Raw genomic sequence first — 26,571 nt, 5'->3', positions numbered from 1 at the left:
GAGTAGGGCGTAGCCAGGAGGAGAGGCGGCTACGTACAAGGTAGGTTACAGTTGGACTTGGAGTCGTACGGTGTGTAGACAGGGTATGGCGTAGTGTCCTAGTAGGACTCTTGTATCCTAGGCATTTTATATAATGAGGGGTAGACACACGATGCAACGTATGCCAACATAATAGCATAGGCACGCAGGGGGAGCTAGCGCCCGGGCAGTCGGGGTACGGTATTGTGACGGTGTCACGGGGAGGAGCGCCTAGTAAGGCCCCGGGGATGTAGCCGAGTTCGGTGAACCTCGTTAACAAATCTCGGTGTCGTGCCTTATATGATCGCTTGGTCCTCGGATGGTCGATATACGCCTTGGATTAATTCTAACAAGTGGTATCGGAGGAAAGTTTGAAAGGTTGTGAGGAAACTGTAGATGATCTAGAGGATGGATCTTCGTCGAGACGGCGTGAATGCGTGTGAAAGTATCGATCAGCAAAGCTATGGGCTGATCGGTGAAAGATTTGTCCACGGAAATCGCAGTTGTCGACGGGATCGGTAAAAGCAATAAGCAGGCGGTGGCAGTAACGCCGCGCTCGGGGTGAGATCGGTTCGGTGCAGGTATTTGTGGGCAGATTGGATCTAGATCAAATCAGACAACAACAATGTTTGGGCAGCTGCCAACAGAGGCGCGTCGGCGTGATGCGCGTGGCCGAAGCCAGGCGAAGACCACGTCAAGAAGGCCCAGGTGGGCAGGCAGCAACATGGCCCAAGCTAGCTGGCGGGTTGGCCTAGGTACGGCTGTCCAAGCCGGCAGGGGATCCTGGACTATGCCCATGCACGTATGAGAGGCTGAGCCGGCTGAGGTGCGTGGAAGTTCAAGCCGTGACGCGAGATTTGTTTGTGGAAAAAGGAGGCACAAGTTTCAAGGCAAAGGGGTCACGTCCAATCCATTGGTATGTGGTTTGGTATGTTTAAGATTTTGTTTGCTATGTACGTGAAGCTACCAGGAAAATCATTTTGGTTCAGTCGTACTACTAAGGAGACAATGACATGGTCGAGTTGTTCGGAGACAAAGACATTGGCATGGTTTGAGTTTTTTCATGAGTTGCCCGGCTATATAATTGAAGGAATGAAAACACATCCATGAAGGTCTGGAAGTCGTAAGCGGACATGAACTGATCAGAAGCTATATCCGACGTGTGCGTTGTTCCATAGGAGTGGACAGACGGTGATTGGTAGTGAAGGTACAGGTCAGCGGTTTGACAATTGTTAGACATGATGAGCCAAGGAAGCGTTCTGTTGAAGGGCTATGTTCTACATGGGCGTCGAGCAATGCATAGTGATTTGCTGGGCTGATACGGCGTGAGGTGGAGCATGGTTGCAGTCATACAAATTCAGCTGGGGTCAAACATACAAGGCAGTGACCTAGACAGTCTGGTGGATCAACATGGATGTTGGTCGGTACAGAAGACGACGGTGATTTCAGCGACAACGACACAGGAGCGTGGTGCTGATGGTGATCGACTTCTAGGGCGTGGAAACACGTTGTGCGGGCCTGAGGGCTTGTGCGGCTTCGACAAGACTATGACGCAGGGTTGATTCAAGGCAGTGCACACATGAGAGCTTGAAGCCGACAGGGCGAGGGATAGCAAGGCGCAACTACATGGAGTCATGTTGAAGGTGGAGCTAGAGTCTAGCGGAAGACTTCACTCAGTGCTGATGGAGGGGCTACGGTGTGAGGATTTGGAGAATTGTAGCCTATTTCAGCGGGAAAGCAAGAGACATGTGGTTTGGACTGGGTACCAGTGGTCTGATGGAAATGTGATACTCGGCATCGGTCAGTGAAGATCGGTGGTTCTCTACAGTGGGGGTTGAGAAAGTGTGGGCTAGCTACATGAGAGACTCGACCAGGACAGCAGAGGCTCGACGTGGTGATAGCGGGAAGACGTGTGTGGTAAGCACGGACACAATGATAGACCAAGGCACTGTTGGTCGGATGAAGTGTGCAGAGGGTGCTGAAGCAATGTTGGCGAGTACCAGATTCAAGTTGGTGACTTGGTCTATCGGGGCTGGTTGATTGACATGAGTTGACCATGGAGAATATGAGAAAGTGGCGGAAAGTCTGAATTTGTCAAAAGTTGAGAGAGTACATGACCGTATATTCTGCGGTGTTCAGTGCACATGGCAAAGTGTGGATGACAAGTTTAGAAGGAGGCGGAGTGCTATAGTTGTGGGACATTTCAAAGACTATCAGGAAAAGGGTGAGACAACTGCGAATTTGACTCGGGGTGGCACAGGGCAACGGTGAAATTCCTTCAAAGTTCAAAACCGGCAGTCGAGAAAGAGCTAAGATGTTGAGTTCGGGTAACTCATTTGTGGCGTCCAATTGTGAGTTGTTACTTACACGTAGACAGTGATCGGTGTGTGATGGCGTCGAACGGATACTCCGAAAGTTGAGAGCACAAATTAGAGTAAATATTAACTTAATTTTGCTCGAGTTGTGATTGTGGGGAAGACAAGAAGGGACTACAGTTGCAGGTGGAGTCATATGGAGTCTGCGAGTAGCAGCAATACTCATGGCCTAACTCAAGTCTAATCTACATGGAAGTTTGACGCATGGACAAACCCAAGGTGGTGGAGAATATTCGTCAAGGTGGAGTTTGTTAGAATTGTGTGAAATATTATGTACAAGGTTGGTTACAGTTGGACTTGGAGTCGTAGGTGTGTAGATAGGGTATGGTGTAGTGTCCTTGTAGGACTCTTGTATCCTAGGCATTTTATATAACGAGAGGTAGACACACGATGTAACCTATGCCAACATAATAGCATAGGCACGCAGGGGGACCCGACGGCATGTGTCGTCGCCCGGGCGGCCGGGGTACGGTATTGTGACGGTATCACGGGAAGGAGCGCCTGTAGTTAGGCCCAGGTGATGTAACCAAGTTCGGTGAACTTTGTTAACAAATCTCGATGTCGTGCCTCGTGTGATTGCTTGGTCTTCGGATGGTTGATATGCGCCTTGGATTAATTCTAACAAGAGGAGATTGGGCTAGAGGGGAAGGCACCATGAGGAGGGAGAGAGAGATGCGGTGGCGGACAAACGCAGAGGAGTTGCGCTGACGGCTGTAGGGAAATGTAGCCTGATAGCATATTAGAAGAAAGGCAACTCGTATTGCGATGAGCCCAAAGGGCTTGATATATGGTACAAGAGAAATAAACAGTAAACCCCTTCTACAGCTAGCCTAAAATTTGGATACTCAAAAATAGTTTTAGGCATGTAGAGAGAAGGTTCTAGCTAGGCAAAGAATTGCTACTTCTACGACAAACGTAAAATGGGATACTTCAATTTTCAAAAGCAAATAAAAGCTGAAGATCCGACGGTGGGGAGGCCAAGAGGCGTATCCAACAGCTAATGCGGCGCCGAACTCGATTTCATCTGGTGAAGGTCGTTGGGGCCGGGATGCTCGCTAGAGCCCAGCTAGGGGGGGGGGAGGTACGGTGGGAGCTGGGGGTGCTGGCTAGTCTGGCGTCGCGGCGGTGTCCGAGCGCCAACAATTCGGCCCGACTCAGCGGGGGTCGCTGCCGTTGCGCGTGCGTCGTCGTCCGGCTCCTAATTGAGCTCGGTGGGCGGCGGTGAGGCTTTGGGGCTCATCTTGGGCGACGACGGGGCTAGGGGACGACTGGAATCAGAGGGACCGGGCAGTGCCTTTCGAGCTCGGGGCGGTCATGTGGCGGAATTGGGCGGCGCGTTGGCGGTGGGGCTCAGGGTAGCCGGCGGCCAAATCGGTCGGCGCGGTGGCGGTGAAACTTCACCACACGGTGGTTGCTTTGCCGTGGCCGTGATTTTGGTTTTAGGCTTTGGACTAATGGAAGCCTATATTTACCAATTGGATAGTAAAATATAGGCTATAGCCTAAATTTTTAGCAATCCATAAAGGTCTGTTGGAGCCCTTTTTTGAGGCAAAAAGCCTAATTTTTCAGGTCTTAGGTATTCGGCTCATTTTTAGGCTAAGCTGTCGGAGATGCTCTTATACTGTTCTCGATGCCTAGGTGTCACATGGCTGCCTCCTTATGTAGAGGTCGCATTACAGACTCCTTTGACTTGTACTTTCCTAATGCTGACTGCTGATTCCTATACACACACAACTAAGACTCCCTATTCAGGTTAAAAAAAATTAGGACTCCCTATAATTGACTCCTACTTTCTTTAATTAAGTAGGTCCGAATCCTTGATTGGATCGGTTGCCAGCCCTAGCCTGACTCGTCTGGCTTTCCCTACGCCTATAGGGGATGCCCCACATGACAGGCAGATAAACTTCATTATGGAAGAATCTTGAACTACCTAATGACTTCTCCAGACATACATTCTTTATTTCTCTTGCAGATAAAGGAGCAGTGTTTGTGTACCATTTGGAACTTCTCTGTTGACGAAAATTTGAGATACAAGCTTTTGGGGAGTGATATGCTAACACCAATAGTTAGGTTCCTAGATGATGAAGACATAAAAGTGAAAGAAGTTGCTGCTAGTATCACATCATATTTAACTTTAAGTCATTCTTATCATGGAGCTCTGGTCGAAGCTGGTGTAATTCCAAAACTGGTAAGTTGTGGCTCAACTCAGAAACACCTAAAAATAGGATAGCCGGAAATTTTTTCGAAAAATGCGTTTTCGAAAAATTTTGGGCCTAAACGGAGCGTGGCTACCCGACTCTTTTTTTTTTCGAAACCTACTCCGGCAAGGAAACACGAATCAGAATCTAGATGGATCCCGAAAACAAACCTAATAAGCAAAGAACTCGGATTGGTGGTGGATATATGGTGGTGGTATATGGCAGCGGTGGTGGTAGCGGTGGTAGTATATGGATATGGATCGGTGGTGGTATATGGACACGGATTGGTGGTGGTATATGGATGCGGATTCGGTGCGGTGGTGGTAGATGGCAGGGGCGATGATGAGGAGACTTTGGCTCTTATTACACGTGAAGAACATGGTGGAGATGATTCTGATCATGAGACGCAATACATGGCTCCTGAAGACGCTGACAGGTATGAATGTTTAGTTGCTCAACGTGTTTTGAGTGTGCAGGTCACACAAGCTGAGCAAAATCAGAGGCACAATTTGTTCCATACCAAGGGAGTTGTGAAGGAACGTTCTGTGCGCGTCATAATAGACGGAGGGAGCTGCAACAACTTGGCTAGCATGGAGATGGTGGAGAAGCTTTCTCTCACCACAAGACCACATTCACATCCTTACTACATCCAATGGTTCAACAACAGCGGCAAGGTTAAGGTAACACGTACTGTTCGTGTGCATTTTAGTATCTCTACATATGCTGATTATGTTGATTGTGATGTGGTACCTATGCAAGCATGTTCCTTATTACTTGGTAGACCATGGCAATTTGATAAAAAATCTGTACACCATGGTAGAAACAATCACTATACTCTTGTTCATAAGGATAAAAATATTACTTTGCTTCCTATGACTCCTGATTCCATTTTGAAAGATGATATTAATAGAGCTAATAAAGCACAACAGGAGAAGAATAAGAGTGAAAATCAGATTGTGGCAAAAGAATTTGAGCAACAAATGAAGCCTAATAATAAACCATCTAGTGTTGCTTCTGAAATTAAATTGAAAAGTGCATGTTTATTTGCCACCAAATCTGATATTGATGAGCTAGATTTCAGCAAATCTGTTTGCTATGCTTTTGTGTGCAAAGAGGCATTATTTTCATTCGAGGACGTGCCTTCCTCTTTGCCTCCTGCTGTCACTAACATTTTGCAGGAGTTCGCTGACGTCTTTCCACAAGACGTGCCACCGGGATTACCGCCTATTCGAGGAATTGAGCATCAAACTGACTTAATTCCCGGTGCTTCACTGCCAAACCGTGCACCATACCGTACCAATCCAGAGGAGACGAAGGAGATTATGCGTCAAGTACAAGAGCTTCTCGACAAAGGTTATATACGCGAATCCCTTAGTCCTTGTGCTGTTCCTATTATTTTAGTGCCGAAAAAGGATGGTACATCACGTATGTGTGTTGATTGTAGAGGCATTAATAATATTACTATTCGTTATCGTCATCCTATTCCTAGGCTAGATGATATGCTTGATGAATTGAGTGGCTCTACAATATTCTCCAAAGTTGATTTGCGTAGTGGATACCATCAAATTCGTATGAAATTGGGAGATGAATGGAAAACAGCATTTAAAACTAAGTTTGGATTATATGAGTGGTTAGTCATGCCTTTTGGGTTAACTAATGCGCCTAGTACTTTCATGAGACTAATGAACGAAGTTTTACGTGCTTTCATTGGACGATTTGTGGTAGTCTATTTTGATGATATACTGATTTATAGCAGATCTTTGGAAGAATATTTGGAACATTTACGTGCTGTTTTTATTGCTCTACGTGATGCACGTTTGTTTGGTAACCTTGGGAAGTGCACCTTTTGCACCGACCGAGTATCTTTTCTTGGCTATGTTGTTACTCCACAGGGAATTGAAGTTGACAAAGCCAAGATTGAAGCTATTGAGAGTTGGCCGCAGCCCAAAACGGTCACACAAGTGAGGAGTTTTCTTGGCCTCGCTGGATTCTATAGGCGTTTTGTGAGAGATTTCAGCACCATTGCTGCACCTCTCAACGAGCTTACAAAGAAGGATGTGCCTTTTGTTTGGGGTACCGCACAGGAAGAAGCCTTCACGGTATTGAAAGATAAGTTGACACATGCTCCTTTACTCCAACTTCCTGATTTTAATAAGACTTTTGAGCTTGAATGATAGAGGCGAGGGTGTCCCGATCTTTCGATGAGATGATAACTATCGATTTGGTGGAGACGACTTTGACGATCCGACTACAAACGTGCACGACGTTGCGCCTTAGCAATCGCTAAACCAACTCCGAGAGGTTATTGACCATGCTAGAGCACGATCAACCTGACCACGAAGGTCTATTCCTGCAAGCAATCAAAGAACGAGCAAGAATATGATAAAGCAATCTGAATATTGCGAATATATATGAAGTATTGATAATGGTGGGGATCCGGAAGCGGTCTTGGTCTGGTCGTTGGACACAAACGAAGTACACGAAGTTGCAATGGCTAACTTTTAACTAAACAAATCCCAAGGAAAAGCTACTAGATGGATCTACTTATATAGGAGCAAGGGGTGGCGGCCAAGGAGGTGGGAGGACGTCCCAAGGCAGCCTAAAACTAAATCTAGGTCGTACAAGGCCAATGGGCCCAAGTGGAGGTGATGTAACACCTTTGGACTTGTAGTTTGACTCGGATTCTGCTGCAGCATCAGATTGTTTCGTCCACAACTCAACGCTCCGGACGAATTTGAAGGTGATTCCAATTGGGTTGGAAAGTGTACGAAATCTAGTTTCCAACAAAAAAAGAATCACCCAATTCGGAGTCCGTATGAAAAACTTGTGTGCGTTTTGAGTCAGGTATATCTGTGCAGTCCGAATCTGAATCCAGAACGTGAGAGACTTGGACTCTATCTTCTCTTGGGCCAAAAGTGACGTGAGAGAATTTTTTGGACAGCAAATAAACATCTCTTTCTTCCTTATCTTCATATGTGGATTGTACAAATGTCCCATACACCTGCAATTAGACAAAACACAAAAGTGTGTGAAGTATTTTTGTTCTGGATAACATAAATAGATTATTGAATAGTTTGCACTAGAAATCACCTGACAAATATGCATATATGCAATATTTTTGGTCATATCCAAGGTAGTCATGTCCTCATCAACATGGCTCCTGAAGACGCTGATAGGTATGAATGTTTAGTTGCTCAACGTGTTTTGAGTGTGCAGATTACACAAGCTGAGCAAAATCAGAGGCACAATTTGTTCCATACCAAGGGAGTTGTGAAGGAACGTTCTGTGCGCGTCATCATAGACGGAGGGAGCTGCAACAACTTGGCTAGCATGGAGATGGTGGAGAAGCTTTCTCTCACCACAAGACCACATCCACATCCTTACTACATCCAATGGTTCAACAACAGCGGCAAGGTTAAGGTAACACGTACTGTTCGTGTGCATTTTAGTATCTCTACATATGCTGATTATGTTGATTGTGATGTGGTACCTATGCAAGCATGTTCCTTATTACTTGGTAGACCATGGCAATTTGATAAAACTTCTGTACACCATGGTAGAAACAATCACTATACTCTTGTTCATAAGGATAAAAATATTACTTTGCTTCCTATGACTCCTGATTCCATTTTGAAAGATGATATTAATAGAGCTAATAAAGCAAAACAGGAGACGAATAAGAGTGAAAATCAGATTGTGGCAAAAGAATTTGAGCAACAAATGAAGCCTAATAATAAACCATCTAGTGTTGCTTCTGAAATTAAATTGAAAAGTGCATGTTTATTTGCCACCAAATCTGATATTGATGAGCTAGATTTCAGCAAATCTGTTTGCTATGCTTTTGTGTGCAAAGAGGCATTATTTTCATTCGAGGACGTGCCTTCCTCTTTGCCTCCTGCTGTCACTAACATTTTGCAGGAGTTCGCTGACATCTTTCCACAAGACGTGCCACCGGGATTACCGCCTATTCGAGGGATTGAGCATCAAATTGACTTAATTTCCGGTGCTTCACTGCCAAACCGTGCACCATACCGTACCAATCCAGAAGAGACGAAGGAGATTATGCGTCAAGTACAAGAGCTTCTCGACAAAGGTTATATACGCGAATCCCTTAGTCCTTGTGCTGTTTCTATTATTCTAGTGCCGAAAAAGGATGGTACATCACGTATGTGTGTTGATTGTAGAGGCATTAATAATATTACTATTCGTTATCGTCAGCCTATTCCTAGGCTAGATGATATGCTTGATGAATTGAGTGGCTCTACAATATTCTCCAAAGTTGATTTGCGTAGTGGATACCATCAAATTCGTGTGAAATTGGGAGATGAATGAAAAACAGCATTTAAAACTAAGTTTGGATTATATGAGTGGTTAGTCATGCCTTTTGGGTTAATTAATGCGCCTAGTACTTTCATGAGACTAATGAACGAAGTTTTACGTGCTTTCATTGGACGATTTGTGGTAGTCTATTTTGATGATATACTGATTTATAGCAGATCTTTGGAAGAATATTTGGAACATTTACGTGCTGTTTTTATTGCTCTACGTGATGCACGTTTGTTTGGTAACCTTGGGAAGTGCACCTTTTGCACCGACCGAGTATCTTTTCTTGGCTATGTTGTTACTCCACAGGGAATTGAAGTTGACAAAGCCAAGATTGAAGCTATTGAGAGTTGGCCGCAGCCCAAAACGGTCACACAAGTGAGGAGTTTTCTTGGCCTCGCTGGATTCTATAGGCGTTTTGTGAGAGATTTCAGCACCATTGCTGCACCTCTCAACGAGCTTACAAAGAAGGATGTGCCTTTTGTTTGGGGTACCGCACAGGAAGAAGCCTTCACGGTATTGAAAGATAAGTTGACACATGCTCCTTTACTCCAACTTCCTGATTTTAATAAGACTTTTGAGCTTGCATGTGATGCTAGTGGAATTGGATTAGGAGGTGTGTTATTACAAGATGGAAAACCTGTTGCATACTTTTCTGAAAAATTGAGTGGGCCTAGTCTGAATTATTCTACTTATGATAAAGAATTATATGCTCTTGTTCGGACTTTAGAAACATGGCAACATTATTTATGGCCCAAAGAATTTGTTATACATTCTGATCATGAATCTTTGAAACATATTAAAAGTCAAGCTAAACTGAATCGTAGACATGCTAAATGGGTTGAATTCATTGAGACTTTCCCTTATGTCATTAAACACAAGAAGGGAAAAGAAAATGTTATTGCTGATGCATTGTCTCGTCGCTATACTATGCTTTCACAACTTGACTTCAAAATATTTGGTTTGGAGACCATCAAAGATCAATATGTGCATGATGCTGATTTTAAAGATGTAATGCAGAATTGTAAAGAAGGAAGAATGTGGAACAAGTTTGTCGTTAACGATGGATTTGTGTTTCGTGCTAACAAGCTATGCATTCCAGCTAGCTCCGTTCGTCTTTTGTTGTTGCAGGAAGCGCATGGAGGAGGATTAATGGGACATTTTAGCGTGAAGAAGACGGAGGACGTACTTGCTACACATTTCTTTTGGCCAAAGATAAGACGGGATGTTGAGCGTTTTATTGCTCGATGCACTACATGTCAAAAAGCTAAGTCACGACTCAATCCTCATGGTTTATATATGCCTTTGCCTGTACCTAGTGTTCCTTGGGAGGATATATCTATGGACTTTGTTTTAGGTTTACCTCGAACAAAGAAGGGGAGGGATAGCATATTTGTTGTCGTGGATAGATTCTCGAAAATGGCACACTTTATACCATGTCATAAAAGCGATGATGCTGTTAATGTTGCTGATTTGTTTTTTCGTGAAATTATTCGCTTGCATGGTGTGCCAAATACTATTGTTTCAGATCGTGATACTAAATTTCTTAGCCACTTTTGGAGATGTTTATGGGCTAAGTTGGGGACTAAACTGCTTTTTAGTACTACTTGTCACCCCCAAACTGATGGACAAACTGAAGTAGTTAATAGAACGTTGTCTACTATGCTTAGGGCTGTTTTGAAGAATAATAAGAAAATGTGGGAGGAATGCTTGCCTCATATTGAATTTGCTTATAATCGTTCATTGCATTCTACTACTAAGATGTGCCCTTTTGAAGTTGTGTATGGTTTCCTACCTCGTGCACCTATTGATTTGTTGCCTCTTCCATCTTCGGAGAAGGTTAATTTTGATGCTAAACAACGTGCTGAATTGATTTTAAAAATGCATGAGTTAACTAAGGAAAACATTGAGCGTATGAATGCTAAATATAAACTTGCTGGAGGTAAGGGTAGAAAACATGTTGTGTTTGCACCTGGAGATCTTGTTTGGTTACATTTGCGTAAGGATAGATTTCCTGATTTGCGCAAATCAAAGCTAATGCCACGTGCTGATGGTCCCTTTAAGGTGTTAAGAAAATAAATGATAATGCATATAAACTTGAGCTGCCTGCAGATTTTGGGGTTAGTCCCACTTTTAACATTGCAGATTTGAAGCCTTATTTGGGTGAGGAAGATGGACTTCCGTCGAGGACGACTTCATTTCAAGAAGGGGAGGATGATGAGGACATCAATACAATTGTTACACCCACAGCCCCTGCTGCTATACATACTGGACCAATTACTAGAGCTCGTGCACGCCAACTAAATTACCAGGTACTTTCGTTTCTTGGTAATGATTCTAATGTTCATGAGAATATGATGCTGCCTAAATTGGATACATTTGTTTTGCTTACAAATGAAGGGCCTAGCTTGGAGAAGGATGAACATTGGAGCAAGAACAAGCATGGAGATGATGGCATGCGCAAGGGGAACAAGAACGGAGTTACAAGTGATGATTTCAGGACTTTGAAGCCACCATAATGGGTGCATGAAGCCTTGGACGAAATATACAAGATGCCACTTCATAAATTTCGTCCCGAGGCTATTTTAGGTGCTGCGTCACCTTATTATTGGGCCAGGCCCATGTTGATGAGGACATGACTACCTTGGATATGACCAAAAATATTGCATATATGCATATTTGTCAGGTGATTTCTAGTGCAAACTATTCAATAATCTATTTATGTTATCCAGAACAAAAATACTTCACACACTTTTGTGTTTTGTCTAATTGCAGGTGTATGGGACATTTGTACAATCCACATATGAAGATAAGGAAGAAAGAGATGTTTATTTGCTGTCCAAAAAGTTCTCTCACGTCACTTTTGGCCCAAGAGAAGATAGAGTCCAAGTCTCTCACGTTCTGGATTCAGATTCGGACTGCACAGACATACCTGACTCAAAACGCACACAAGTTTTTCATACGGACTCCGAATTGGGTGATTCTTTTTTTGTTGGAAACTAGATTTCGTGCACTTTCCAACCCAAGTGGAATCACCTTCAAATTCGTCCGGAGCGTTGAGTTGTGGATGAAACAATCTGATGCTGCAGCAGAATCCGAGTCAAACTACAAGTCCAAAGGTGTTACATCACCTCCACTTGGGCCCATTGGCCTTGTACGACCTAGATTTAGTTTTAGGCTGCCTTGGGACGTCCTCCCACCTCCTTGGCCGCCACCCCTTGCTCCTATATAAGTAGATCCATCTAGTAGCTTTTCCTTGGGTTTTGTTTAGATTAAAAGTTCGCCATATGATAGAGGCAAAGGTGTCCCGTCTTTCGATGAGATGGTGGATTTCGCTTTGGTGGAAGTCGACTTTGACGATCCGACTACGAACGTGCGAGGACGTCGCGCCTTAGCAATCGCTAAACCAACTCCGAGAGGTTATTGACCACGCCGGAGCACGATCAACCTGACCACGAGGGTCTGTTTCCTGCGAGCAAACGAAGAACAAGCAAGAAACTAAGATTGCAATCTGGATATTGCGAATATAAGATGAAAGCTTTATTGATCAAAGTGGGGTTCTGTGACGCCTTTGTCTGGTCGTTGAACACAAACGAAGTACGCGAAGTTGCAGCTATGGCGAACTTTTAATCTAAACAAAACCCCAAAGTCTAAACGATGCCCTAAGGGCTGTATATATGGAGGAAGAGGGGGGAATTTCGTGGCCCTTGGTGGAGGAGTCCGAAATCAACCCTATCTCTTGTTTCCCCACACATACGGACTCTAAAAATAGCCTATACTTATGTATTTCGAAATTACATGGGCCTGGCCCAATAATAAGGTGACGCAGCACCTAAAATAGCCTCGGGAAGAAATTTATTAAGTGGCATCTTGTATATTTCGTCCAAGGCTTCATGCACCCATTATGGTGGCTTCAAAGTCCTGAAATCATCACTTGTAACTCCGTTCTTGTTCCCCTTGCGCATGCCATCATCTCCATGCTTGTTCTTGCTCCAATGTTCATCCTTCTCCAAGCTAGGCCCTTCATTTGTAAGCAAAACAAATGTATCCAATTTAGGCAGCATCATATTCTCATGAACATTAGAATCATTACCAAGAAACGAAAGTACCTGGTAATTTAGTTGGCGTGCACGAGCTCTAGTAATTGGTCCAGTATGTATAGCAGCAGGGGCTGTGGGTGTAACAATTGTATTGATGTCCTCATCATCCTCCCCTTCTTGAAATGAAGTCGTCCTCGACGGAAGTCCATCTTCCTCACCCAAATAAGGCTTCAAATCTGCAATGTTAAAAGTGGGACTAACCCCAAAATCTGCAGGCAGCTCAAGTTTATATGCATTATCATTTATTTTCTCTAACACCTTAAAGGGACCATCAGCACGTGGCATTAGCTTTGATTTGCGCAAATCAGGAAATCTATCCTTACGCAAATGTAACCAAACAAGATCTCCAGGTGCCAACACAACATGTTTTCTACCCTTATCTCCAGCAAGTTTATATTTAGCATTCATACGCTCAATGTTTTCCTTAGTTAACTCATGCATTTTTAAAATCAATTTAGCACGTTGTTTAGCATCAAAATTAACCTTCTCCGAAGATGGAAGAGGCAACAAATCAATAGGTGCACGAGGTAGGAAACCATACACAACTTCAAAAGGGCACATCTTAGTAGTAGAATGCAATGAACGATTATAAGCAAATTCAATATGAGGCAAGCATTCCTCCCACATTTTCTTATTATTCTTCAAAACAGCCCTAAGCATAGTAGACAACGTTCTATTGACTACTTCAGTTTGTCCATCAGTTTGGGGGTGACAAGTAGTACTAAAAAGCAGTTTAGTCCCCAACTTAGCCCATAAACATCTCCAAAAGTGGCTAAGAAATTTAGTATCACGATCTGAAACAATAGTATTTGGCACACCATGCAAGCGAATAATTTCACGAAAGAACAAATCAGCAACATTAACAGCATCATCGCTTTTATGACATGGTATAAAGTGTGCCATTTTCGAGAATCTATCCACGACAACAAATATGCTATCCCTCCCCTTCTTTGTTCGAGGTAAACCTAATATGACAAGAACTCGGATTGGTGGTGGATATATGGTGGTAGATGGCAGCGGTGGTGGTATATGACAGCTGTGGTGGTATATGGATACGGATTCGAAGCGGTGGCGGATAAGCGGTGGTGGTAGATGGCAGGGGTGATGATGATGGTGCGGCGGCGGCGTGACAACTTATGACCAGAACTCGAAACTCTAAAAGACTAGACTCTAAGACCAGCAACTAGACACGACGATGCAACCGCAAATTCAACAAAGCAAAACCCTAAAAAGATTATGCAAAGGCTCAGATTGGTTCGGATATGATGAACTAACCCTAATTTTTTTTGTGGCTTTTTCGTGGACTGTAGGTATGAAGAACAGACTCGATCTAAACTACGAAAAACTGTAAAATCTCACCGAGCAACCTGGAAATCTGATACCACTTGATAGAGGCAAAGGTGTCCCGTCTTTCGATGAGATGATGGATTTCGCTTTGGTGGAAGTCGACTTTGACGATCCGACTACGAACGTGCGAGGACGTCGCGCCTTAGCAATCGCTAAACCAACTCCGAGAGGTTATTGACCACGCCGGAGCACGATCAACCTGACCACGAGGGTCTGTTTCCTGCGAGCAAACGAAGAACAAGCAAGAAACTAAGATTGCAATCTGGATATTGTGAATATAAGATGAAAGCTTTATTGATCAAGGTGGGGTTCTGTGACGCCTTTGTCTGGTCGTTGAACACAAACGAAGTACGCGAAGTTGCAGCTATGGCGAACTTTTAATCTAAACAAAACCCCAAAGTCTAAACGATGCCCTAAGGGCTGTATATATGGAGGAAGAGGGGGGAATTTCGTGGCCCTTGGTGGAGGAGTCCGAAATCAACCCTATCTCTTGTTTTCCCACACATACGGACTCTAAAAATAGCCTATACTTATGTATTTCGAAATTACATGGGCCTGGCCCAATAATAAGGTGACGCAGCACCTAAAATAGCCTCGGAAAGAAATTTATGAAGTGGCATCTTGTATATTTCGTCCAAGGCTTCATGCACCCATTATGGTGGCTTCAAAGTCCTGAAATCATCACTTGTAACTCTGTTCTTGTTCCCCTTGCGCATGCCATCATCTCCATGCTTGTTCTTGCTCCAATGTTCATCCTTCTCCAAGCTAGGCCCTTCATTTATAAGCAAAACAAATGTATCCAATTTAGGCAGCATCATATTCTCATGAACATTAGAATCATTACCAAGAAACGAAAGTACCTGGTAATTTAGTTGGCGTGCACGAGCTTTAGTAATTGGTCCAGTATGTATAGCAGCAGGGGCTGTGGGTGTAACAATTGTATTGATGTCCTCATCATTTTTGTTCTTGTTAAATAATCAATTAATGTCTACACATGCTTGCAACACATTAACCTGTGCCAGAACTTTAAGTCACTCTTACCATGGATGCTCTGCCCATAAGTTTATAACTCTGCAATGCAATAGTCTTCATATTGTAATAATATCAAATATTAGTAGTCTATCTTAAAGATAATCTCAAGTGGATGTATGCAAACAAATGCGTTTTATTTCAGAATCAAATACATTGGTGGCACATGAAGTTGCGTGTGATGATCACTTTGGTGCATGAAGTTGAAAAATACAGTGAACCGGTTCCAAAACTTGTGTGACCGTGCAAATACAGTGCTAATATCATTAACCCTGGCTACGTGGTGCCTGCTTGTCAGCATGTGGGGTGGAGAACTAGGAAGGAAAAAGGGGCGTCTTTTGGGGTTCAAACTGAGTACCCCAGGTGCTACATCCTTATGAGCTAGCCACTTGACCAGGCACCACTACACGTCTAATATGTAAATCCATAGAATTTTATACTAGGATTCCTAGAAGGCTAACCAGGATCCTGCATGGCCAAGGTGTCTGCCTGCTCTGCAACGTGTACTTGCTCGGCTGACACCTCCCGCGCCTTTCACGAGCGCATCAGCATAGCACGCATGGCTTCCGTCGCTTACGACAACGTCGTCTCCTGCCGACACTGACGTCCGCTCGTCCTCTGGCATATACATCTGCCTAGAGGTGGCGCGTTGCTGCATGTGCGTGCTCATGCCGGCGAGCATGTATGCCCGCTCTGGCCGTAAGTAGCTGTGCCGGTTCAGCGCCTCTGCATGTCGTGCAGCTTGGCCCCAGCAACACGATCACGGGGTTGCCGTCCCCTGCCGCCTCCATCTGCTCCTGTGCCAGCTGACAGCTCTCTGATATCTCCACCACCTCCTGGTGCTTGCCCTGCTCCAGAGCCGCCTGCGCTGCGACAATGTCCTACCGGCCTCCACACGGGCTCGCCTTGGTTCCACCTCTGCCGACCATTCCGATGCGTGCTCTGGCCTCTTTACCATGGTGTCCTTGTCCGTCACGCTCACGTCAGCTTTGGTTGCCACGTTTCTGTACCTGAAGATCACTTTCACCAGAGCAGTGGTGTCGCCATCGGTCGCTTCTGCTCTAGGGCATGCAAAGTAAATATGTAATTTCACCCAAGAGCCTACCCCAACTTGTTTGAGCCTACCCAATATACATCTGTCCTCTTCAAAGTAATATGAAATTACATATTTACTTTGCACTAGCACCGTGCTGAATTGTCGTTGCTACAACTTTTTAGCATAAACCAGGCTTCATTAGCTTCAAATAAATTTTATATCATCCACCAATAAAAAGTCTAAGGAATTCAAGGGGGTATCCAGCCAAACATGTGGTTGGGTAATCCTTCAAGTGGTAATTTATCAAGTACAAGTAATATTCATTATTTTGATTTTGGGCACTTATTTTGTGTGAGATTCTTATGGCAGATGTACGTTCTCTAAACTCTGTTATTTCGTATTCATCCAGTGCCTGAACTTCCTGTTGGTGCATATGAAGTTCTCAAATGTGTATCTTTTCTTGCTGGATATTAAATTTTCCATTAGCTACATTGACAACTTTCGTTATTTCATTTGTATTTGCAATCTATGTTAAAATCTTAGTGGTTATCTATTTGGGTTACAGTCTACCAATATCATCTATATCTATATCTATACCAATATAAAAAGACCCAAAGGGGCAGATCCAACTGATCTCGGCCATCAAACTAAGTCAATCCAACGGCCTAGACTGTTCCAATGGCGAGCATTCAACATGTTTAACGTGCAATTAATATCATACCAAATATTGCACTAATCACAGAAGTAACACACAAATAATAGCATACCTAATATCCGCATGCAATTAATATATTGACTAAATATTAACGTGCATTGCACATGTGCATTTACTAGTTTGCTTAAATATACTTGTTAGCATTCCTTTAAATTTATCTTCAAATTGTTTTTAGGTTCATCTTCTGCAAACCAAAGACGATGATTATAAAAGTATCAGAAAGGAAGCTAGAAGGTCGCTCGTGGAACTATCCACGGATGATAGTTACCATGCCCTTATAGTGGGTCAGGGTCTAGTCCGGATTCCTCTGGTTGGCTCATCCGCTTATAAAGCCTTCAGACCTCAACCTCATTCATGGCCCTCTTTTCCTGATGGCTCGGAAATTCAACGGAGTTCTCGGCCTTCAAAATATGGTGCAACTGAATTGCTTCTTGGCCTGATTCTAAATGAGAAGAAAGCAGAGCCAGATGAAGCTAAAATTAATGCTATGATAGGGCGTTCTAATCAGCAATTTCTTGCACGCGTTGGAGCTATTGAGTTTGATTATGAAGGGAAAGAACAATCTGGATCTCAAAGGAATGATCACCACACCATCTTACCTTGGATAGATGGTGTTGCACGGCTAGTTTTAATAATTGGTCTCCAAGATGTCTCTGCAATTGCAAAGGCTGCTCATGCAATCGGTGATGCATCAGTAAATGAACACATGCGCACTTCATTCATGGAAGCTGGGGCTGTGAAATCTTTACTTCAGTTGCTGATGCATAATGATGTACCTGTCAGAGAAGCGAGTGCTTATGCATTGGAAAAACTAAGTGTCAGGTATTATTGTCTTCTCTTTATTCAAGCATGTTTTTTGTCCTTCTCTTTTGTTTCTTTTTTGAGACCTTAGCCCTCGGTTGGCACACGGCTCCAACCCAACCGCCTAGGTCTGGGAGTCTGCTCGGGGGTTGCTGCTGGGAAGACCTGGGAGAAGGCCGCCGACGCATGGCATGGTTCGGTTGGACCGAAGGGCGTGAGCCCACAGACAAGCCGGCTTGAGTCATGTGACCCTAGCTCGGCTAGGTATATTAGGCGAGCTTGGGACACTCTCGGGGACATCAGATACTTTTTTTCTTGAGGAAATGCCATCATGGCTATTTTTATTTCATCTCAAATAAAGATACATCATCCACCATAAGACTATGAATAAAAGAGGGAGGTTCGTCCGTTGACACACACACGGAGGATCAACCCTAGCCCTTCTAGCTGGCTCAGGAGCCACGCGGTTCAACTCGCGCGCGCAATGCTCAATAGCAACATGCCCAAAATTATTACAAGTATCAAAACAATCTTTAAGAGGAAGTACAATAGTGGGCTATAAGCCCGCTTACATGGCATTTTTGCCTAGGTGGAGGAGAGAGACAAGCAAAAAGGGAGAGAGTGGGCTCTAATGCAAGAGCCAACCTCTACACGTGCTCCTAGGTAGAATGAGTAAATGAGAGGAAAGAGAAAGAGAGAAAGTGAAAAAAATCACTAGCCTAAGATATGAGTGAATGATATGCTAGCTCTTGATGACATGGCAATCTTATATAGCCAGTTGCCAGCCGCTACTGAATTAACCGCTCCTTGGTGAATCTCCTTAACCAATTCTGCACAATCAGAGTGAACCAGCAGATCATGAATGCCCAAAGAATCTGCAAGTTGCAACCCCTTCTTCATTGCCAAAGCTTCTGCTGTATATGCATCTATTGTTGGCCCCAAGTAGCAGATCTCTGCTGCGATGAAATCTCCACCAACATCTCTCAGAATTACGCCAGTGGAAGCTATATTCCTTCCATATTCAAGCGATGCATCAACATTCAATTTGACTGTACCCTGTGGTGGTCTAGCCCACATCACATCCTTTGCCGGATGACCTATAGTAGCCGCCCGGTGAAAGTTCAATGCAAGAGCTTGTATTGATAAGGCAGAACGATCAGGCATCGTGATCTTCTCTCCTTTTGCACACTGTCGTCTTTCCCACCATAAAAACCAGCTAGCCACCGCTATCAAACATGGTACAGGGATTTGAGCAAGATATAATGGATCATCACTCGAACTACAAATCAATTCATCTAGTACAGCAGAGCTAGCCATATCAAAGTTGAGAGCTTTTTCCACTTTCTCCAATAAACCCAGGTTCTCCCAAACTTTGTGCGCTCGACCACATTCAAACATAGCATGACGATGTCTTCAGTACGTTCCTGAAGGGCATGCAGTATTAGTTTTCATATGCCGGTTAGCAAGAATAGATTAACACGGAATAACTCCATGTAACGTCCTCCACACATGAACCTTAATTTTGCCTGGGACTTTCAGTTTCCATAGTGTAACTCCATGTAATGCCCCGCTGCCGTGTCCGGACGGCTACCGCGACGGTGCTGGAGGTGCGGGCCTCTCGCACGACGGCGGTGGAAGTGGTTCCCTCCTGCTCGGCCTTGGTGCTGCTGCTCCCGCCGCTTGGATCTTCTCTCCGGTCTTCTTGGCCTCGTGGTGGTACTCGCAGCGAGACGACGTTGGTGGCGGCGCAACCATGATGGCGCATGGTGTTGGGCGGTGGTTTGGCTGGTCGGCTTCGGTTGGCCGGTGGGGTTTGGAGTGCGGGAGAAATCCTTGCCGGTTTGTCCGGTCCCGATGCGGTGACACCGGCGGGTGCCACTATCCCTTCTTGGAGGGTGTCTGTAGTACCTATCCCCCACCTCCCTCCGCGTACTGGGGGAAACCCTAGGACTTGTCCGGGCAGCAACGTCGTCGGCGTCGCATCCCTTCTTGGAGATGCTGCTTAGTTCATGGTAGATCGGAGCCTCGGGCTGTGGTGGTTTGTTTCCGGAGGGCGCAGCGGTCGCGGGTCTTCAGCGCTTTGTCGAGCTGCCGCTGTTGGCATTTATTTCTTCTTCTTTTTCTTTGGGCTTGATGTGCTGCTCGCCCCAGCATTGCGATGTGTACAATGGTGGTTTGCTTTGGAATACAAAGCGGGGGGAAACCCTTTTTCGGTAACGTCAGTATTAGGACCGAAATAAATAGAGAATTTGCTTTCACTTACTAGCTGGCTCAAAGCTACACAGTACCTTTTCAGAATATTGCCAAGGACTTCCACATTTTGTGAATATTGCGAAGTACACAGAAGGAACAAGGGGAGAGGGGCCCCCCTGCCAAAGCGCCCTAGTGGGTATAATCTCGTCCGTCTCAAAATTATTAAACCTGACATGGTATCTTACTGTACTCACACACTGCATAACCATCTCCACCCATGCCAAGGAGAAGCCCAACCTAAGAAGGATGGCTCTCAAAAAACTCCATTCAACCGGGGCATCCGATACTTTATCGGTCATCCTAGAGCTAAGGTTTCTACGTACCACCATTCCTCTCCTCTCCGCCGCTAGGCCGAGAGTTGGTAACCCAAGAAACAGATCTCTCCGCGATCTTTCGATCTTCGGGCGGCGTGGCGGTATCCTGATGGTGGCGCTGACGGTCGAGAGAGGCGGGAGGAGGCGGTAGGAGCTGGATCTGCGATGGCGAGGGTCGACGGCGTCTGATTCGGTGGCGGGGCAGCGGGATTTCGTGGCGGTAAGCTGCGGATTTGGCGGTGGCAGGCCGCGGATTTGGCAGCGGCGGTGGTGGTGGATATGGCAGTGCCGGCAGCCGGAGAAAGGAGGGGGGTGCTGGATCTACGGCGGCGAGGCACGACGACGGTGGATTCGATGGTGCGGCAGTGGGATTTGGCGGTGGCGGCTCGTGGTAGAGAAGATGACGCGTGCAGGGAGGGGGGCGGTTGGGAGGTTTCAGCTGCGTGCGGCATGTGGGTCGCAGCCGTTTTTGTGTTTGGGCAGCCAGCTGTGTGATCGAAATTTGCATCACCTTGAGCTGGTTTTTTGGGCAGCCCTAAAGTGGGACCACAAAAATATGTGTTTAGGGCTGCTGTTGGAGCTCCTTTTTCGGCTGAGGTGATGCAGAAACCGCCCTATTTTAGTGCTGCTGTTGGAGATGCTCTAAGACAACCAGGTGCACAACCTCAACCCTAACGGCATTCTGCACATCGCGTGCTTCATCATGCTATGCGAGTGTTTCTTGGGGTCTCTGCCCCATTTCGGCCTTTGGATGAAGCTCTTTATGGTGAAGGTGCACAAGAGCCGCAACGACCTGTCCATCAGAGGTGGAACTGGCATCCAGATGAAGCCCAAGGACAAGTACTCAAGTTGGCGCAGCCAGACACCGTCAAGTGGCAGCCAAATTGGTTCTATCCCGCCGACATCCGGACGTACGCCGGGCATCAAGGACTCCTTCCATACATCACCGGAGCGCCGAACCGATTGATGTTCTGGGGAGCGAAGCTGACCGCCACTAGGTTGCATGACATCCGACTTCTCCACAATGAGGTGCTGTGGCTCATTGGGCGAGGCTCGCCCTGCTAGATATCTTGGTCACCTGGCTAGATCGACAGATCCAACTCCTCCAAGCAAGAGAGCACCCGATTTACCAGTATGCACTCCTCGATGGCTTGACCTGAGCCAGACCTGGGGAGTAAGAAGACCATTCGCGTACGGACCTGGCCGGCTGCCTACAGAAGGAGCACGAGATCCCGATGCAGCCTCCCGTGACGCTGTATTCACTCGTGAATCCTCCGGCCAACATAAGTAATCCAAATTGAGCCCTCTTCCTTTGGTTCATACTGTTGTGTAGGTCAGTCTGATTCTGAATCCTACGGCCAACATAAGTAATCCATAACGTACATGGAGGTTTGACGCATGGACAAATTCAAGGTGGTGATGAGTATTCGCAGAGGTGGCATTTGTTCTAATTATGTCGAATATCTTATACATGGTAGTTTACAGTGCGTAGATAGGTCATGGAGTCTTGATCGCGTACGGCAATTCTACCCTGGGACTCCTATATAATACTATAGGGGAAGACACACGATGTAACTTATGCCAACGTAATAATACAAACAAATGCAGGGGGGGCCGGCGGCTTCTGTGGGAGTCCGGACGGCCGTGTGCAGTATTGTAGCGGTATCAACATGGACGTAGCCGAGTTCGGTGAACCTCATTAACAAATATCGGTGTCGTGCCTCATGCGACTTGGTCATAAAAAATTGTTCCATATCCTCGCTCGGGGTCTGTCTGGAAATGGAAAATAGTTCTCTCTCAGCTGGTCTCGCCACAGTGACAAGAAAAACAAGCGAATAATTGGATTAGAACACAACCGTCAACCAAAATCGGGTAGGGTGTATTTATTATAAAAGAAAGCCTTGCCTCACTGTAGATCCATACACGCCTTGATTATTCTAACATACTACAACAGTGAAGAGTTATATAGAAGATATAGTGTTTCTGTATGGGTTACCAGATAGCATAGGGTTGATATGGGCGCAACATGATCAGTTATTATTTCTACAAAATTCTGATAGGTTCATGATTTTGCATTACATATGTTTTCCTTTCATGACAATCAATGTTCTTTATTTCTCCTTTTTTTTACATAGTTCCGAAGTTTGTGAGAAGATCAGAGTAGAAGATGGCCGAGAGCTGCTTGTAAATGTACTGAAGGATTCAGATACCCCAGTAGAACAATTGGAGAAGGTCACAACTCAGAACCTTTAATATTATCAGTTTAACTTTTAAAATTCCAGTGTAATATTGCCATTATCACGTACTAACTTGGCAGTTATGATTCAGATAATCCATATACTTTCTCGAATACTTGATATGGAGGTCAGCATGATTACTGCGGTTAGTTAGGCTTCTTAATATGTCAAGTGTACTTTATTGTGTTTCAACGAACCTGAATTACAATATTTCAAATTTATCAGCCTGATTACTATGCTAGTACTGGGTCTGAGGATATAGCGGACGATGAGAAGTGCAGTCAAGGTAATGTAGATGGTGAGCTCAATGGAACGTCCCAAAATTTATTGAAACAAGACGAGTTGGATAGGTTCGTTCAAGCCTTGTTAGATTCCTGAATATCATTTACTTCAGTGAAGTTCACAAAAACAAATTGTCACTTTTTGCCATCTCTATCTGTAAGCAAGTGATGTTTTAGCTTCATGCACACATGAAGTTTCTCTATAGGATCCTCATATTAAATCTGTCAATGGTACTCCTAACAATTGAGGTTAAGCACTGGGGTCTCTGAAATCACAAATGAAATGGACTACCTAAGCTTTTCTACTAATTAATGCCTTTATTATTACCCCGTACACATTACTTCATCGCTCAATATCATTTCAGCACTCCTATTCAATACACAGTAGTGATTTGGGTTTATCGACAGAAAGATAATAATTCTTGGTACTGTATCACATTTAACTGGGACAGGAGTAAAAGAATATTATTTTGATGGGAGTTGTACTTTTGCTGGTGAAGAAGTCTTCTCCTTGGAAAAGCTTGAATCCATGTCATAGCAAGCTGTTTACAAGAACTAGGAGCAAGAGTTATATCATTTTATACTTTTCATACTTGCATACTGTAGAATAATTACATTTGTAGATTGAATCCATGAAGTTGATACTAGTTTAATGACAGATTCTGTAGCCATGTTCTCCGCTGAAGCTAATGTAATACACTAAATCGTCTGTAATTATTTCTCCAGAAAGTCCGTACAGAGAATTGATTATATCTTCTGTGGTGGACCTGCTGATGTGTTTTATTACCTGGATTAATGCTATTAACATCGGTTACTGATGATTGTAACAGTTGTAGCGATTCAATCTTTGACCTTGATGTCATCTCACGCTTAATCAAAGTTCTTAAGAATCATCTCCAAGCCTGCAAGAAAAATGTGCTACTCTCCTGGAGCATTTAGCAGCTTGTGAGCAACATGGCACTGCAATGACTGCTGCCCGATCTGAGTCAGTAATTGAAGCTGTTCTAGAAATGGGGGTTATTCATGGTAATTAGTTTGATTCATTTATGCATAAACATTATAGATGCAAATGCAGACTTAACTTCTTGACTTATTTTGTAACCATCCACCAAATAGATCGAGTTTTGAATTTGGTTACTTCCACTCTGAAATGGGGGTTATTCATGGTAATTAGTTAATTGAAGCTGTTCGGGAATTTGGTTACTTCAAGACTTTGAAGGCACCATAAGGAGTGCATGAAGCCTTGGACGAAATATACAAGATGCCACTTCATAAATTTCATCTAGCGGCTATTCTAGGTGCTGCGTCACCTTATTTTTGGGCCAGGCCCATGTAATTTTGAAATACTTGATTATAGGCTGTTTTTAGACTCCGTATGTGTGGGGAAACAAGAGTTAGGGTTGGTTTCGGACCCCTCCTCCAATGGCCACGAAATTCCCCCCTCTTCCTCCATATATACAGCCCTTAGGGCATCGTTTACACTTTGGGTTTTGTTTAGATTAAAGTTCGCCATAGCTGCAACTTCACGTACTTCGTTTGTGTTCAATGTCCAGAACCCCACCTTTGATCAATAAAGTTTTCCTCTTATATTCGCAATATCCAGATTGCAATCTCAGTTTCTTCCTTGTTCTTTGTTTTGCTCGCAAGAAATAGACCCTCGTGGTTAGGTTGATCGTGCGCCGACATGGTCAATAACCCTTGGAAGTTGGTTTAGCGATTGCTAAGGTGCGACGTCTTCACACGTTCGTAGTCGGATCGTCAAAGTCAACTCCCATAGAAAACGATAGCTATCTCATCGAAACATCGGGACACCTTCGCCTCTATCAACTGGTATCAGATTTCCAGGTTGCTCGATGAGATTTTATAGTTTTCGTAGTTTTAGATCGAGTCCGTCCTTCATACCTATAGTCCACGAAAAAGCCAAAAAAATAGGGTTAGTTCATCATATCCGAACCAATCTGAGCCTTTGCATAATCTTTTTAGGGTTTTTGCTTTGTTGAATTTGCAGTTGCATCGTCGTGTCTAGTTGCTGGTCTTAGCTTCTAGTCTTTTAGAGTTTCGAGTTCTCGTCATAAGTTGTCACACCGCCACCGCACCATCATCATCACCCCTGCCATCTACCACCACCGTTTATCCGCCACCGATCCGTATCCATATACCATCACCAATCCGTATCCATATATCACCACCAATCCGTATCCATATATCACCACCAATCCGTATCCATATACCACCACCGCTACCATATACCATCACCGCTTCCATATACCACAACCGCTGCCATATCTTACCATCATATATCCACCACCAATCCGAGGTCTTTTCATATTAGGTTTGTTTTCGAGATCCATTTTTTTCCGATTCATGTTTCCTTGTCTGAGTAGGTTTCGGAAGAAAAAAAAGTCTGGAGACCCCCGGGCAGTTTTTAGGCCAGAATTTCGGTAGCCGAAAATATTTTTTCTGTTTCGCCCCCGATTTGATCGTACACTAATCATACATGCAAATATATATGATCAAGATCTGGGAATCACGGGAAGATATCTAACACAACTCTAAAAATAAATAAGTCATACAACGATCAGTGACTAAACAGAAATAATATGAGAATAAAGTAATAGCAAGTTTTCTCATCATGTGTAAAAAGAGTGGCTATGTCATTCAACTTAGTAAGATGTGCCACAACAGTTTGAGTTTCATAACTATGGAAAGGATCAAATTCAACCAAAGTAATTAACCCTGGTTCGACAGAGAATTTATAATCCTTATCATCAATAAAGATAGGTGAAGTAGCAAACTTAGGGTCATATTTCATTCTAGCATTCAAAGATTTTTCTTTATACTTGCATAATAATTTCTCTAGATCATCTCTATCCCTACAAGCAAGAATATCTCTAGTTGTCTCCTCATTCATAACATAACCTTCCGGTAGCTTAGGCAATTCATATCTAGGAAGGCTAGTTCTAGCAGTTGTTTCAGGAGATTCAGTTTCAAGCTCATCATCAGATTCAACAACATCATGTTGTATTACTCTAGCAATTTGTTTATTAAGAAATTCACCAAGTGGCACATCACCATTATCAAGCAAGGTACTAGCATCATCATAAGCATTATCCATAGAAGAAGTAATATCATCAATAACTTGCGACATATTAGAATTAATAGCATGTGGTGGTGTTGCAAGTTTACTTATAATAGAAGGTGAATCTAAAGCAGAACTGGATGGCAGTTCCTTACCTCCCCTCGTCTTTGAGGGAAAAATATTAGTCTTAACATCCTTCAGATTCTTCATAGTGATAATATGATAATAACCCCAATTGACTCAACAAATATAGCTACCTCCCCGGCAACGGCGATAGAAAAAGGTCTTGATAACCCACAAGTATAGGGGATCGCAACAATTTTCGAGGGTAGAGTATTCAACTCAAATTTATAGATTAGACACAAGTGGAGACAAAGCATATTTGAAGGTATTAGCAGCTGAGTTGTGTCACGGGATGTCCGCGGCCACCTATGGGACCAGGTGGCCCCTTGCTGGTTTGGCAGG

General features: G+C 44.2%; 1 protein-coding gene across 10 annotated transcripts in view; it reads left to right on the top strand.

The window, feature by feature from the left end:
• The window catches only part of LOC119268173, a 27,879-nt gene extending 3,717 nt beyond the window's left edge, over positions 1-24,162 (top strand). For 3 of the 10 annotated variants that reach the window (XM_037549707.1, XM_037549709.1, XM_037549717.1), the window contains 6 exons: positions 4,366-4,581; positions 17,317-17,963; positions 22,645-22,741; positions 22,838-22,891; positions 22,972-23,096; positions 23,858-24,161. In XM_037549707.1, coding sequence (XP_037405604.1) covers positions 4,366-4,581; positions 17,317-17,963; positions 22,645-22,741; positions 22,838-22,891; positions 22,972-23,096; positions 23,858-23,966 — 1,248 coding nt within the window. In that variant the 3' untranslated portion in view covers positions 23,967-24,161. The other 7 variants (XM_037549708.1, XM_037549716.1, XM_037549710.1 and 4 more) reach the window with 7 other exon arrangements.
• Positions 24,163-26,571: the final 2,409 nt, after the last annotated feature.

Source organism: Triticum dicoccoides, chromosome 3A (assembly GCF_002162155.2).
Source record: "Triticum dicoccoides isolate Atlit2015 ecotype Zavitan chromosome 3A, WEW_v2.0, whole genome shotgun sequence".
Classification (NCBI taxonomy): domain Eukaryota; kingdom Viridiplantae; phylum Streptophyta; class Magnoliopsida; order Poales; family Poaceae; genus Triticum; species Triticum dicoccoides.
This window is presented reverse-complemented; position numbering and strand designations above follow the sequence as displayed.